The sequence below is a fragment of the Triturus cristatus genome, chromosome 4_1, assembly GCF_964204655.1.
Source record: "Triturus cristatus chromosome 4_1, aTriCri1.1, whole genome shotgun sequence".
Classification (NCBI taxonomy): domain Eukaryota; kingdom Metazoa; phylum Chordata; class Amphibia; order Caudata; family Salamandridae; genus Triturus; species Triturus cristatus.
The window spans coordinates 970,610,233-970,623,916 of record NC_140585.1 but is presented as its reverse complement, the minus strand read 5'-3'; the positions used below and the strand labels follow the sequence as shown (position 1 = coordinate 970,623,916).

General features: G+C 41.2%; 1 protein-coding gene across 1 annotated transcript in view; it reads left to right on the top strand.

Annotated features, from left to right (window-relative positions):
- The window catches only part of TPH2 (tryptophan hydroxylase 2), a 270,435-nt gene that overhangs the window by 215,104 nt on the left and 41,647 nt on the right, over positions 1 to 13,684 (top strand). Inside the window, exon 9 of the mRNA XM_085650683.1 lies at positions 4,873 to 4,968. Within this exon, the coding sequence (XP_085506809.1) occupies positions 4,873 to 4,968 (96 nt within the window). The remainder of the gene's footprint in view (positions 1 to 4,872; positions 4,969 to 13,684) is intronic.

The window sequence follows — 13,684 nt, the reverse complement described above, 5'->3', positions numbered from 1 at the left end:
TCATTGTCAGAACATCGTCTCCCTTAAATACCATGTCCCAAATAGTGTCTAAAAAATCATACTTTTGTTTTTTCAATTTGCATTTTTTCAGGCCATCCACATTTCCAATTCTCTGTTTATTTTATTTCTCGGATTTTGTAGCCACAATTGTGGGTTTTTTGGTTCTCGCTGGTATGATTATTATACAAACCCAGGTAAGTGATCCCAAATAAACCTTTCACTGGTTAACTAATTAACTATATTCCCGTGAATTGTTGTGATAGTGTTCAGTATTCTGCCTCTGTTATACATGTATTGCTTTAAGCACTCACCTTGACGTGTTTACCCTGTCTGAAAGCACAGAGGCAGAGACCACCTCCCATTTTGATGTAAACAGAACAGGGATGTTGAGAGAATCACCATCAGGGATCTGCAGATAAGTCACCAGCAGTTCTGTACAACTGCAGATCAAGAAAACTAAGAAGCAGCAAAAAAACTATAGATATGTAATATTTGTAGGTTACCTTTTATTGGATAGTATGGCAAATAAGCATGTGACACTTAGAATCAAGATCACAGGAAGGTTAGCAAGTAGCTTGGTTTGTAGTGATAGGAAAGGAATAATTCTGTATCATGTTGAATAGCAGCCAAAGAACAATCCAAAAGTCTTCCTAAAGATCAAGAGGTGGCAGTATAACAGATGCAAATACAGTCAGAATCAGCTGCACCGTATTTTGGGCATTATTTATAATGTGATGGATGTTCCGTCCTCTGGAGTACAAGTGATTTATAGCCAGGGCTGGACTGGCCGTAGCAGGCATCGGGCGTTTCCCCGGGAGGCTGGAAGGATGGGGGCCTTTGTTGCAGCCGTGGGTGCCGGTTTTGTTACGGGGACCCAGTTTTGCAGCAGTGATGCGTATTGACCCCCAGTAACAAACGCATCAGTACTTAATTCTTGCCCCCCCAAATCTCTACCCCTGGGGGGCGGGTTTGACAAGATTTCCAGCGCTGCTTTGGGTTCCCAGTCCTGCGCTGTTTATAGCATGGCACTTGCAACATGGCGGATGGGATATCGACACGTTTTGATGGAGTAAACTCTAAAGGAAGCCCCGTGTCTTCTTTCTGCCCCTGCCTCTGAACTTTGTTCAGAAGCCTTCTGAAAGTACATTAGGCAGGGAAACATCTTTAAGGGTGATCTGTGATATTTCTGTTTATTGTAGTTCAGCACGCCTCTCTACATTCCGGCACAAACACAACTGGTGGAACGTATATGGCACAATGCTATGAATTAGGCCTCTGTGAGGGGCTGCTGGAGAACCGAATCCTGTATTTCCCAACCCATTGACAATCTTTGCCTTCTTTTTACTTCCCTACCATTGTCAGATAAATATGCCTAGTGTGAGTTGGCTGTCCTAGCGGGTGATGGGCCATTAATGACTGCATATACCCTGCCCACTACCTCTGTGCCCCTGATAGATAAATGAGTAGGGAATAGGTCAACACCAGGTATGGCAGTCTATGGATATGAGCTGATAGTCATGATGCCTCTCTGAAGCCCAGTAGTCTGAGTACTCAGAGACAGAGAAGAGCACTGGAATGCCAGGTATGGGTGAAACAGGGCAAAAAAAGAGGAGGGGGAGAATCAGAGACACCAGATGCAGGCTACTCCCGGGCTTATTACTAGAAACATAGAGAAGTGTAGAAAAGGAGCAACAATGAGGGAATGGGTACACTATTAAATTGCAAACATGTACATGACACACACACCCCTTCAAGCTGGGAAGAATGCAGGTGTAACAAGATGGGTTATTAGTTGAGAGGGGTGGAAGCCCCAGTCATATAATAAACACAATCCTTGACAGGGTGAACCACTAAAATCACTAAATTAACCTGAGCTTAACCCTCTAGTAGCTCGGCACAAAAGCAGTCAGGCTTAAGTTAAAGTCTGTGTGTGAAGTATGTATGTGGCACACAAACAGTAATAAAGTGAAAACACAACACAAGAAAAACGCCAAACCAATTTGGAAAAACAGAGTAAATGTTAATAAATAAAATGACACCAACATGTTAAAAATCCAATTAGTAGAACCGTAGGACTACGTTTTTACTGGTTGCCCTAAACCAGGAAAGTGCCACAAGTTAGGCTGACCATGGTGGAGTGCAGGTCGGATACCGGGACCAGGCTAGTTCAGCAGATGAGTTACCTTCTTAAGTCCAGCGCCAAGTGTTCTATTCGCTTTGGCAGGGGCCGCGAGAAGGAGGCTGCTGACTCATAGAGCATGTCGAGCATCACGAACGATCATCGATCGCTGAAGTCATCGATGTAGTTTGAAGCGCTGGCCATGACCAATTTATGTTTTTGTCTCTTGGCTCTCTGGATATTCTTGGAGCAGAAGACAGGTAACCTCTTCTGTGCCCAAGACGAGATAGTCTTGTCATGGAGCACGGTTGCGCTGTGCCCATGACGAGACTATCTCGTCATGAACCCCACCCACTAATACAACGCCCGGCACAGGAGGGGGAAAGGGCGTGGCACTGAAGGGGTTAATAAAATTCTGTGCTCAGGAGAATCTGTCCATTGCCTTTGTTGCTCTTTCAGCTAGGTTTTTTAGTTGACAACAATTAAATAATCAAAAACGTAAATCTGCTTAGAGTCTTTGCTTGCTGCTGCAGTCGAGCCAAGGGTGGTGACTGCTCAATTGGACTTACTGCGCCTTTCAACTTTTAAGTAGTTTAATGGCTACATCACCAGAGAGCCCATGCAAAGGCAATGAGGTGGACTCCAAGGGCACTGATCACCAAAGCTAATTTGGACTTTAACCGTATGTTTTTGCCCGAAAATGCCTTTTCGTACTTGTCTGGAGCACATAAAGGAATTCATGGTGGCAATGAAAAGTTTTGCAAGTGCAGAGAAATCTACAGTAGTCTATCACGCTCAAGGGGTGGTAGATGAATATTAAAAAGCGTGACTAGGAAGTTTGGAAACGCCCATAAGCAAGTATGTTTGTGGACATTTCCTGACTCTCTCTGACCGCTCCCCACCCTGGGAATGGCCTGAGATTTACTAAATATTCAGGCTGGGCAAAAGTACAGATCACCCCCACATTTTCTGGGCTGTTAATGAATAGATTCTTTTACGGAGAAAATGTTTTCCCTGCAGTGGGAAAAACAAAATAAACATGAGAATTTGCCCAGAAAAATTCGCTCCTCCCTCTGCAATAGAGAACTCCACACAGGATTCCCTCTTGGGAATAGGCAAAACACTCCCTGAACGGCGTCTGGCAGAGCTTTACATACTTGCTACTGGGGATGCTTGTGATTACGACAAAATCTGCATTCAGACAGAGATGTTTACATGTTTTTCCTAATGGGATACTAAATGCTTTTTGAATTCTTGATTGGTTTCAAAGAATGTTCAAATGGCGCGTGAACGAGGAAGCTTGCTTGTGAATTTTGAATACTTGAATTACCCAGCTCTCTAAACATACAAGTGTCAAGAAGGTTTGTTTAGTTGCAAATTGGTAATGCCAATATCTGGCTGCAAAAAAGAGCTAAACAAACTAAAGTGGCAATTCACAAAAGCATTTACGAGGTCAGGAAGTATTTGTACGTGAGTACTCTTTTACATCCTCATACATGTATTCGTCAATTGCTCCAGAAATGGGCAACTTCCTATTGACAAATGTTCAAAGAGGGAACAACTCTTTTGTGTTTTATAAAAATCGTATTAAATGTTCCGTGAATGGTTCAATTTTATTCACATTCTAGATGTTTTGGGGACAATTCATAAAGCCCTTTAGGAGTATATAACAGAGTATTGTCTATGTACTCGAATGCCTTTGTGAATAGGCCCCTAAAATAAATGACAGTTTGTATCCTAAACCAGTTACTCATTCATTCAACCATTAGACATTGCATCTCAGGGTGCCCACCAACATCACCATAGGCTGAGTAATACCTCACAACTATTCTATGCCATCAACCCTTGGATTGCTTCTTGCTACCTTACTTTTACCACCTTCCTCATAAAGGGGCTCATTACGATGGCGCATCTTTTCGGATTTGGGACTGGCCACCCATGAGGCGGCCTCCCCACAATCCGACTTACGATGCAACCGACACCATGGTGGTCGCATCACCTATATTTTGCATTATATTGGGGATGCGTTCAACAGCCCCCGCTGCAATGCAAAAATAAAGGCACTTGCATATCCCTACACTACGTGGCAGGCACCATGCGGTGCCTGCCACATGGTGCAGGGATATGTAGGGGTGCACCATAGGTGCCCCCCAGTACCCCTGACCTAGTTCAAGGGATCAAGGGGGGCCCGCTACAGGCCCCCAAATCCATTTCCGCCACTAGTTTTGCTGCAGTTTGTCAACCGCAAAACAAATGGATGAAAGATTTTGGGCTATGTTTCTGTTCCGACAGGCGGTCGGAAAACGACCGCCTGTCAGAACCGTGGCGGACATTCTTTACGTCCGCCACGCATACCCAACAATTCCCCCCGCCATCATAATATTGTGGGGGGAAAACAGCAGTACGATGGCGGAAGGCCCACCACCGACCGACTGTCCAAAGTTTGGAGATTCTAGAAATGTGGCATGCAGCACAAAAACCCTAAATATATAAATGCATTTTGCCACCAAGTGCCAAAGCTAACTCAATACTATGTTCTTATGAACTGGAAGCTTGCACAACTGGAGTGAGCTATTGGGCGTTCAGAGGAATGTTCCAAGATTTAAGCAGATATGATTTGTCTCCTCAAAACAAAATTGAGGATTATAATTTATTGACATGCTTATTCTTTGTAATGCTGAATTAATTGAAGAAGGAATAGATTTTTTGTCACTGTCTGAACGTGTCTAACACTCTATTACATATTGTTACAGTGTTATTTCTTTACCATTGAATTTGGCCTGTGCAAACAAGAAGGGCAGCTGCGAGTTTACGGAGCAGGACTTCTGTCTTCCATTGGAGAATTGAAGGTATTTTACATAGTGGTTGTGACCTCCTATAAAAACTGAAGCCTGTACAGGTCTTATCAACCCATTGGCTACCTATTGTTATTCTGCTTTTTTTTTTAGATTATTGCTTCATTTTTTATGCTGTGGGATATTGCGTGTGGTTCTCATTTCCACTGTAATCAACTCGCTTTCATTTCATCGAGTCACACACACATGGAACCCTATATGCTATTTTTCAACAGCTTTAATGCACATTCGTAGGTAGTGAAAGCAGAGAACATACAGTGGATCATCCAAATGGCTGATGACAGGAGAGACAAGGGTTCACTCATAGTTATCTGGACGAAAGACTCGGAAGTCACCATGATCTCCTCCTTGTATATGTGGTAGCATTATAATGAAAGAGGAACTACTGTCTGGACCGTCCACCTGTCTACATTTTTGTGCAAGTGGAAAGTGTCCGGTCTTGGACATCTGAAGAGATTGCTGGGGCCCAATTTTCTTGAATCCATTTATCTCAAGAACCCACTCTGGTCGAATGAACCTTTTTACTTGCCTAATAGCGTGGAGGGAGCAAACACAATTATCAAAGAATACCTTCCACAATTTGACATAATTGAAGACTCGGAAGTCAATCTCTATTTCTCTCGGGATTTTATTATCAAGAAAAACATCTGCAGATACAAGCACCTTAGCACAAGGCTCAACAAGTAAATGGGTACTAATACAAATGCCACTCTACGAAGAATCCGCATACGACTCAATATAAACAAAAGTACAGCTTCTAAAAGCATGAGGTAGATAACTACCAAGCTAATGTCGATATTAGGAATCATTAAACCAAAGCATTTCTGTCCCTACTCTATGCTAAATGACATCCCTGCTTACCATTCCCTTAAGACCCAAGAACTCGTGAAAAAGGTGTCAGAAGCGAGCTTCCTAAGAAGCCTTCACTTGGAGAGCTTGATCTAAACGCTCCTTCTAGCTCCTCGCCTATCTCTTCTCTGCTCAACCCTCGGGGCGCTGTCCCTAATATGAAACCCCAAAACACAGAACACGCCCTCCGACACACCTCCTCAACCAGGTCTTCTTTCGGTAATTTTCCATCCTGCTCCGTCCATCTTCCATCGTCCATCAGCTTGGCCTTGAGTCCCAGACACCGTCGGCACTAGGAGTTGCGATTGGCACATTCCAATGCACTCCCATGTCTGGCTTCCTCCATAATTCAACTGTTAGACAAAGACCTTTTTACTAACGAACCAACTGTCCTTGCACCTGCGGTGAGATCATGGGATGGAGAAATACTTCGCATCTTTTAACTCTACGATTTACTGCAGCCCAAAACCTCTACTAGAATAAATCACTTGCGGCCTACCGCATTCAGCTAACATAAGAAATACCAGGCCTTCCTCAATATGATACAACTAAAACTCCTCACAGACCTATATTTCTTTTATCGCAGAATGCATCTGTGCATGGGTTGACCAATGCTGCTGGTGTCTAAGTACTTATAACTTTAATTCATCAATACATACAATTTTTGTTTTTTTGTAAAAATATTCATTTTTATTTTATTTATACATTCATTTCCAAGAATCAAGCTATAATAACCGTTATACATCAAGTTGCATTATTTACTAATACTAAGCAAATCATTTCCTATAACGATAATCATGTGCTTTTCCTTGAACAAGGAAAAAAAGGGGATAATATAAAAAATCTACCCTGCTCGGCCAAGACACAAACTACACTCACAACCCCACTCATAACACAATTACTCTCACATTTGTACATAACACTAATATTTTGTGGGTATGGGGGATATCGGAGTGATAACAAATCTCCTACAATTGGTAATAGTGACCACAATCTCAAAAGGTCAGGGCGCACGTGGTCTACGCGCGTTTCGGTGGGGTAGTATGTAATAGGACCACCTTCTTCAGGACCTCGCCCAACTAGGATAAAGTGTCATCGGACTTGTACACAGTAGGGATACCTAAAATGTAACAAAAAATATATACATTTACTTAATGGTCAACCCATGTCTGAACATTGTCAGTTTTTTTATAAAGGTGGTGTATCAGTGCATGATAGGTACAGGATCTCAGGTTGAAAGGAAAACCATGTTAATACGAACAATTCTAACCAAAGTAAGGCGTGTTTATAAAGAAAAGAAGATAAAAACAGACCCCAGAATTGTTCCAATTACACCATCGATGTGCCAAAAGAGATAATCACCATGATATAAAGAGACCCTGAAAAAAAAGTGATTTGCAATCGAATTTAGCAAAATGCTATCCCTTTCTATTAATGATCAGACGAAATATTCATAATCAGAAATTCCAGCTCAGACAGCTAGGACAATTTCACGCGTGATGTCTAAGGTGGCGATGGCAGACGTCAATGCTGGAGAGATGAATTTAATCTATTAGTATTACAGGCCATATTTTATAAGGTATCCTGAGAATGGGTTAGCAAAATGAGATAGTAATGATACCTAGTCAGATTTCAGAGCTTGATTACGTAGATGCGATATTGTTTGAAGGAAGACCGGGATTAGTCATCTACAAATATAAAAATAACAATGTTACAGTGCTGTTATGGTTACCTGCTGTCAATCTAGATACGGTGACTATGCTTATCTAGGATAATCCCATACTTACTCAGAATTAAGCGATTTTCCATTTTACAGCCGATAGTGGGACCCTTGGTTCAAAGTGATGGTTTAGGCGATGATAAAATTTACTGCTGGGATTTCACAAAAGTAGGCCTCCTAGAAACAAAGCCATGTAATAATGAATTTGACGAGACAATTGAACACTAGGTAAGCATTGGACATCCTGCTCTGTCCATATCGATTGGTGATAGGAGGAAGAACTAAGTCAAAATGGATAACTACCTAGTGTCATTCAGAACGGTCTGTTCTATATTAGCCGGAATTCCTTACTGTAGGCAAAGCTGTCCTCTATATTGGAAGATAGGAGTTACGCAATGTGGATGGTCAAAATGCCCTTGATTTAATATGAGCAGTGGGGGTTATATCCGTAAGGAAGGATGAGCTACATGTTCTAACTGCTGAAAGTAGCTGTTGTTGATGGTGAACGCCTCATAATATTAAGGCTCAAGGTGCCTGATATGTACTAAAAGGCTGTACTTCTACGTTGCATACTGTTCCAAATTTTTTTTCGGTATGATGACAGGATAATGATGCATATAACTGTGCAAATTACGTAGAAAGAGCTACAGCCTTATTGGGTGTCTTTAATCATAGTACTTAATATGAGCTCAAAATGGTGTCAGATCGAGAGGTGCTACTTATAACGCGTTGCGGTCTACGATCGACATGCATATCTAAGTCCAAATCAATACTGCTATTCTAAGTAAGGTCGAGTGAGATTGGGGCTTAACTTGGCCTGCTAAACTTTCCATAGCTATGCCAAGAAAAATATATATATATATGTACCTGTCCAAGTCGATAAAAACCGATCGCCGTACTTAAGGGGATAGCGTGTTAGGAATTTAAAAGCTGGATGGGAGTAATATACATCAGCTTAGCAATTTACATGGCGCTTATCTCCTCACCTTTCGATCGGGCCGGATAGTGTCTTCTGAACCGGAGCGACGTCTCTCATACCATTTCCGAGGTGTACATAGATCGTCTTCCTGGAGTTACTGATTTTAAAGACAAGGAAGGAGACGCCACGCATGCGTGTTGGCCTCCTGACCTATGCGTGAGGTCAGAGCGTGCTGGTAGGCATAGAAATGGAACTACGAAAGTGGGATAGATTTTCGTGTAGATAGCGTTTACCAAGGAACTTAATAGATATAGAAACAAGACTACACGCTGTTGTATAAACCCATAGATACACCACATATATTATTATGAGTGTAGAAATTTGAAGTGAAGGGTCTACAATTGAAACCCCCAACAAGAAAAATTTCCAAATTTATCTTATGTCAGCACTGTCCCAATTATTGCGGAAAAAAGAAAAAGATATGAAAATTGTTTTAATAAGTCATGTCATTCATCAATTTTTTTTCCCCATAATACACATGGGGGCATGATATCGAAGCGACCGGGAAAGCCTAAGAATATGTCAAAGCTATAATTAATGTAATAAATTAAATAGAGCTATTATAGATACCTGATTGGTTGTCACACGATCTAATGACATTTTAGCTAGACCATAATATAAGACTGCCCGGCTAAGTGAAAGATGTATAACATGATATGGGCCTGCTGGTATACAGTCTGTTTTAAGGGCGATCATACAAGAGATAAGACAACGCAGAATGTAATAATGAAGAATGTTACGTAGGGATACACGTGCAGTTACAGATCTAACGGTTTGTAATATTCCATATAATTTCTTCATTTAATCCATTTTTAACACTGTCCAATGTGAAAATCCAAAAGGTTTCTCTACGTTTTCGCACAGCTTCGTTCGGTTGTCCAGGTTTGGTTTTGATTTTTTCCAGAATGCACCAACGAAGATCTTGTTCATTGTGGTTTGTGTCCAAACAATGTGTGACCATAGGAGCAGAGATTTTGTGTGTACGTATGGCCGACTTATGTTCACTGTATCTAGTGCGGAAGTCTCTGCTTGTTTCTCCTATATAGGCCAACTTGCATGGGCAACAAATGATGTATATGATATTGCGGCTTCTGCAATTGCTCATATCTCTCAATTTGAATGTTTTGCCCTTATAGTTAATGGTGTCTGTAACCATGGCAGTGTTACAAGCGTGGCATGAACCACATTTGTGATTTTCCCCAGAATAGGTAGCAATCCTGTAAGGGTGGTCTGAAGACATGTTTTGCCGACATTATGCCTGGTATGTACTAGCATGTCGCGTAGGTTTTTATTTCTCCTGTATGCTATAATAGGAGGTGGGAGTACTTCACTGTCATGCACATTCAGAATTTTCCAATTCTTAGTGATGATGTTTTTGATTTTGTAATTCAATTGAGAATGATTTATGACGCATACTGTCTGATCTTTGGGAGGACGACTGTGGCCACTCAAAAGTGCCTCTCGGTTGTAACACTTGGCTCTTTTGAATGCTGTTCTGACTAGGCGATGGGGGTAACCTCTAGCCAACAGGCGAGTTTTTAGAGCATCACCATGTGTATGAAAATCCTGTATTGATGTGCAATTGCGTCTTATCCTCAGGAATTCTCCAAAAGGTATGGAGTCTTTCTGACAGGAGGGGTGGAAACTTTGATGTTGTAAGATGGTATTTTTTGCTGTGGGTTTACGATAAAAACTCACTGTTAAAGAGCCTTCTGTGCCTCGAATCACTATATCCAGAAATTCTACTTCCACATTGCTGGAGTGTGAAGTAAATTTAAGATTACAATCACTGGCATTGAGCCAACCAATAAATTCTGCAAGCATCTCACTGTCACCTTTCCAAACAAAGAAGATGTCGTCAATGAAACGCTTCCAAAGACTGACATTTTCAAAAAAGGGGGCTGCCTCATTGAACACATGGGTGCGTTCCCATTCTCCCATGTATATATTTGCTATGCTTGGAGCACATGATGCTCCCATACTCGTGCCTTTAATTTGCTGGTATGTAAGATTGTTGAATTCAAAGAAATTGTTTGTGAGAACTATTTCCAGGCACTGTAGTATGAAAGCATCTGGTCTAGTCCCCGGAGTTCTGGTGAGGAGCGAATCTACTGCTTGTAAGGCTTGACGTTGAGGGATATTGGTGTACAATTGCTCGATGTCAAGCGTCACCAAGATTTCCCTGTCTGAATCAAAACGTAATCCTTCAATTTTCTCTATGATATCACCTGTGTCTCGTATATAGGAATCATAGTGTCTAGTGAGCGGGCACAAAAAAGTATCGACATACTTGGACAGAGGTTCTGTACTCGATCTAATTGTCGAGATGATAGGTCTTAGAGGTGGATCTGTGACATTTTTGTGAGTTTTGGGAACTCCATATAATGCTGGGATGATGGGGCAGGATTTATTCAAAAAATTATATTCCTGCAAACAGATCGAACCTTGTTCATATGCCCTTGTTGTAACCTTCCGAATGGTTTCTTGGAGTTTCCCCAACTCTCTTGGATGAGACTTGCTATAGTGTTCTATGACAGATAACATAGCTTGGATTTTATCATTGTATTTCTGCTGATCCATAATCACGATGCCACCTCCCTTATCGCAAGGCTTAATAATGATGTTTTTATTGTCTTTGATGTTGTTAAGTGCCTTGTGATCAGAGAGTGTCAGGTTATGTTGTTTATACGGGGGGACTTTGGTCACCCGTGATATTTCCTTTAACACAGTTTTTTCAAAGATATCCACCTCCGAGCCCACCATGTCAAGAGTGGGCGTGAAAGTTGATGGTGGTTTACAAGAGGAAAGATTTTGCTCACCCTCTTCTAACGATCTATTCATGAAAAAAAATTTTAGTCTAATTTTCCTGAAGAAGGAAAAAATGTCCTCATGCAATTTGAACAGATTGGGACCAGTACTAGGTACAAAAGACAAACCTCTCCCTAACAGATTGATCTCATCTGAGGTAAGTTGTTCTGATGAGAGGTTGAAGATAGGTAGTGTGTCTTCTTTTGTCATATGATGTAAATCTGACCTATTTATGTTCTCCAATATTGCTGGTTGCGGGTTTTCAAGTACGGTTGTGGATGTTGAGGGTGCTGTGGGGCCATGGTTGGTTGATGGTTTCCCCTGTCCTGTCCCCAACGTCTTGTTCTCCCAAAATGTTGGCCACGATATAAAAAAGGAGACTGTCCTCTGAAGGATTGTTGGTTCATCTGTCTTCCTCTGTTTGGCCTATAGTTGTACTGAGGTTCCTCTTGGCCTTGGAAATTGTCATTATCTGAATCGGAGGAGTAGGTGTCTGAGAAGTTGATGACTGTTCTTCTATTGTTTCTGCCATGATTTTGGTAGGTAGCTCCCTGATTCCAATCTTGGTAGTATGATTTTTCCAAGTATGGATATGCCTTTTCTTGGGTGTACCACCTCACATCTTTCCTCAACTTCTCAGATTTTCGATTGATAAGATAATCCTCAAATTCTTTCATATCCGCATTCATTTTCTCTAGTCTTGTCTTAGCCTCTTCTAAAGCTGTAGATGTTTTTAATTTATCTTCTAGTTCTTTAATTTCTTGACTTAGGGCAGACATGACTTCTCTGGCAGTTTCAATTATGAGAATCATCCAGTCCCTGGAGCAGCGATTCGCAATGAGGGACCACCGCTCCAGGAACTTTCGGATTTCAACAAAAAGGGCTGGAGCATTACGGACCCTAAGGCCTGAAGGGATAACTCCTGCTCGCAAATATTCCAGCATGAATTGGGCATGAGATTCCATTCTTCTCATTTTCTTTCTTAGATTTAATAAATTATTCCATTCGGAATTCTCACCAATATGTGGTGTAGTAGGGTCTGATGGATTTATTACCTGTCCTATGAGAGTGGAAAAGTCTTCGTCCGAAAACCCGAAGGTTTTGAGTCCTTCCATGACAACAATAGAAGGGCTGGATACCAAGGAATGGCGATAAACAACTAGTGATGGTAGTCTGGTTAATGTCAGAGTAATAGATCACACAGTACCAGAATAAGAAACTGTGCCCGAAGATAAATACACCCAATGTGTGAACATGTAAAATAATACACCAACGCAAATATTGTGAAGAGTTCACAATCCCACAGTTGAAGAACTGTGAATACACTTGTAAATAAAGGGACCCCCTCAAAGGTAAATGAGGTCTAGGAGTCAGAGGGGAAAATAAACAATATGATACAACTAAAACTCCTCACAGACCTATATTTCTTTTATTGCAGAATGCATCTGTGCATGGGTTGACCAATGTTGCTGGTGTCTAAGTACTTATAACTTTAATTCATCAATACATACAATTTTTGTTTTTTTGTAAAAATATTCATTTTTATTTTATTTATACATTCATTTCCAAGAATCAAGCTATAATAACCGTTATACATCAAGTTGCATTATTTACTAATACTAAGCAAATCATTTCCTATAACGATAATCATGTGCTTTTCTTTGAACAAGGAAAAAAAGGGGATAATATAAAAAATCTACCCTACTCGGCCAAGACACAAACTACACTCACAACCACACTCATAACACAATTACTCTCACATTTGTACATAACACTAATATTTTGTGGGTATGGGGGATATCGGAGTGATAACAAATCTCCTACAATTGGTAATAGTGACCACAACGATCTTCAACGATATATGTGACTTCGGGCCTCTACTAGGTTAACCCCTTCTGTGCCCATGACGAGATAGTCTCGTCATGGAGCGCGGTTGCGCTGTGCCCATGACGAGACTATCTCGTCATGGACCCCGCCCGCTAATGAAAGGGCCGGCACAGGAGGGGGAAAGGGCGGGGCACTCAAGGGGTTAAACACACTATTAAATTACATTCTAACATTAGTGCTTTTACTTTCACATACGTGAATAAACGACATACATGAATTAATTCGATCGAGTTACACATTTAGTCTGGTACATTGCATTAAACAGAAACTTATCGTTATGCATTTTGCTAAATACATCCATTATACATTTTCGCGTCTTCCTAACACTTTTACATGATGATGTAGCTTACACATTCTTAGTACGTTTCACACAGAATAACTAAGGATACATTCATTATATGCAGGTGCCAACTAACACTGAATATGATGCACCCCTACAATTTTCAAACCTTTAGACGCTACATCAG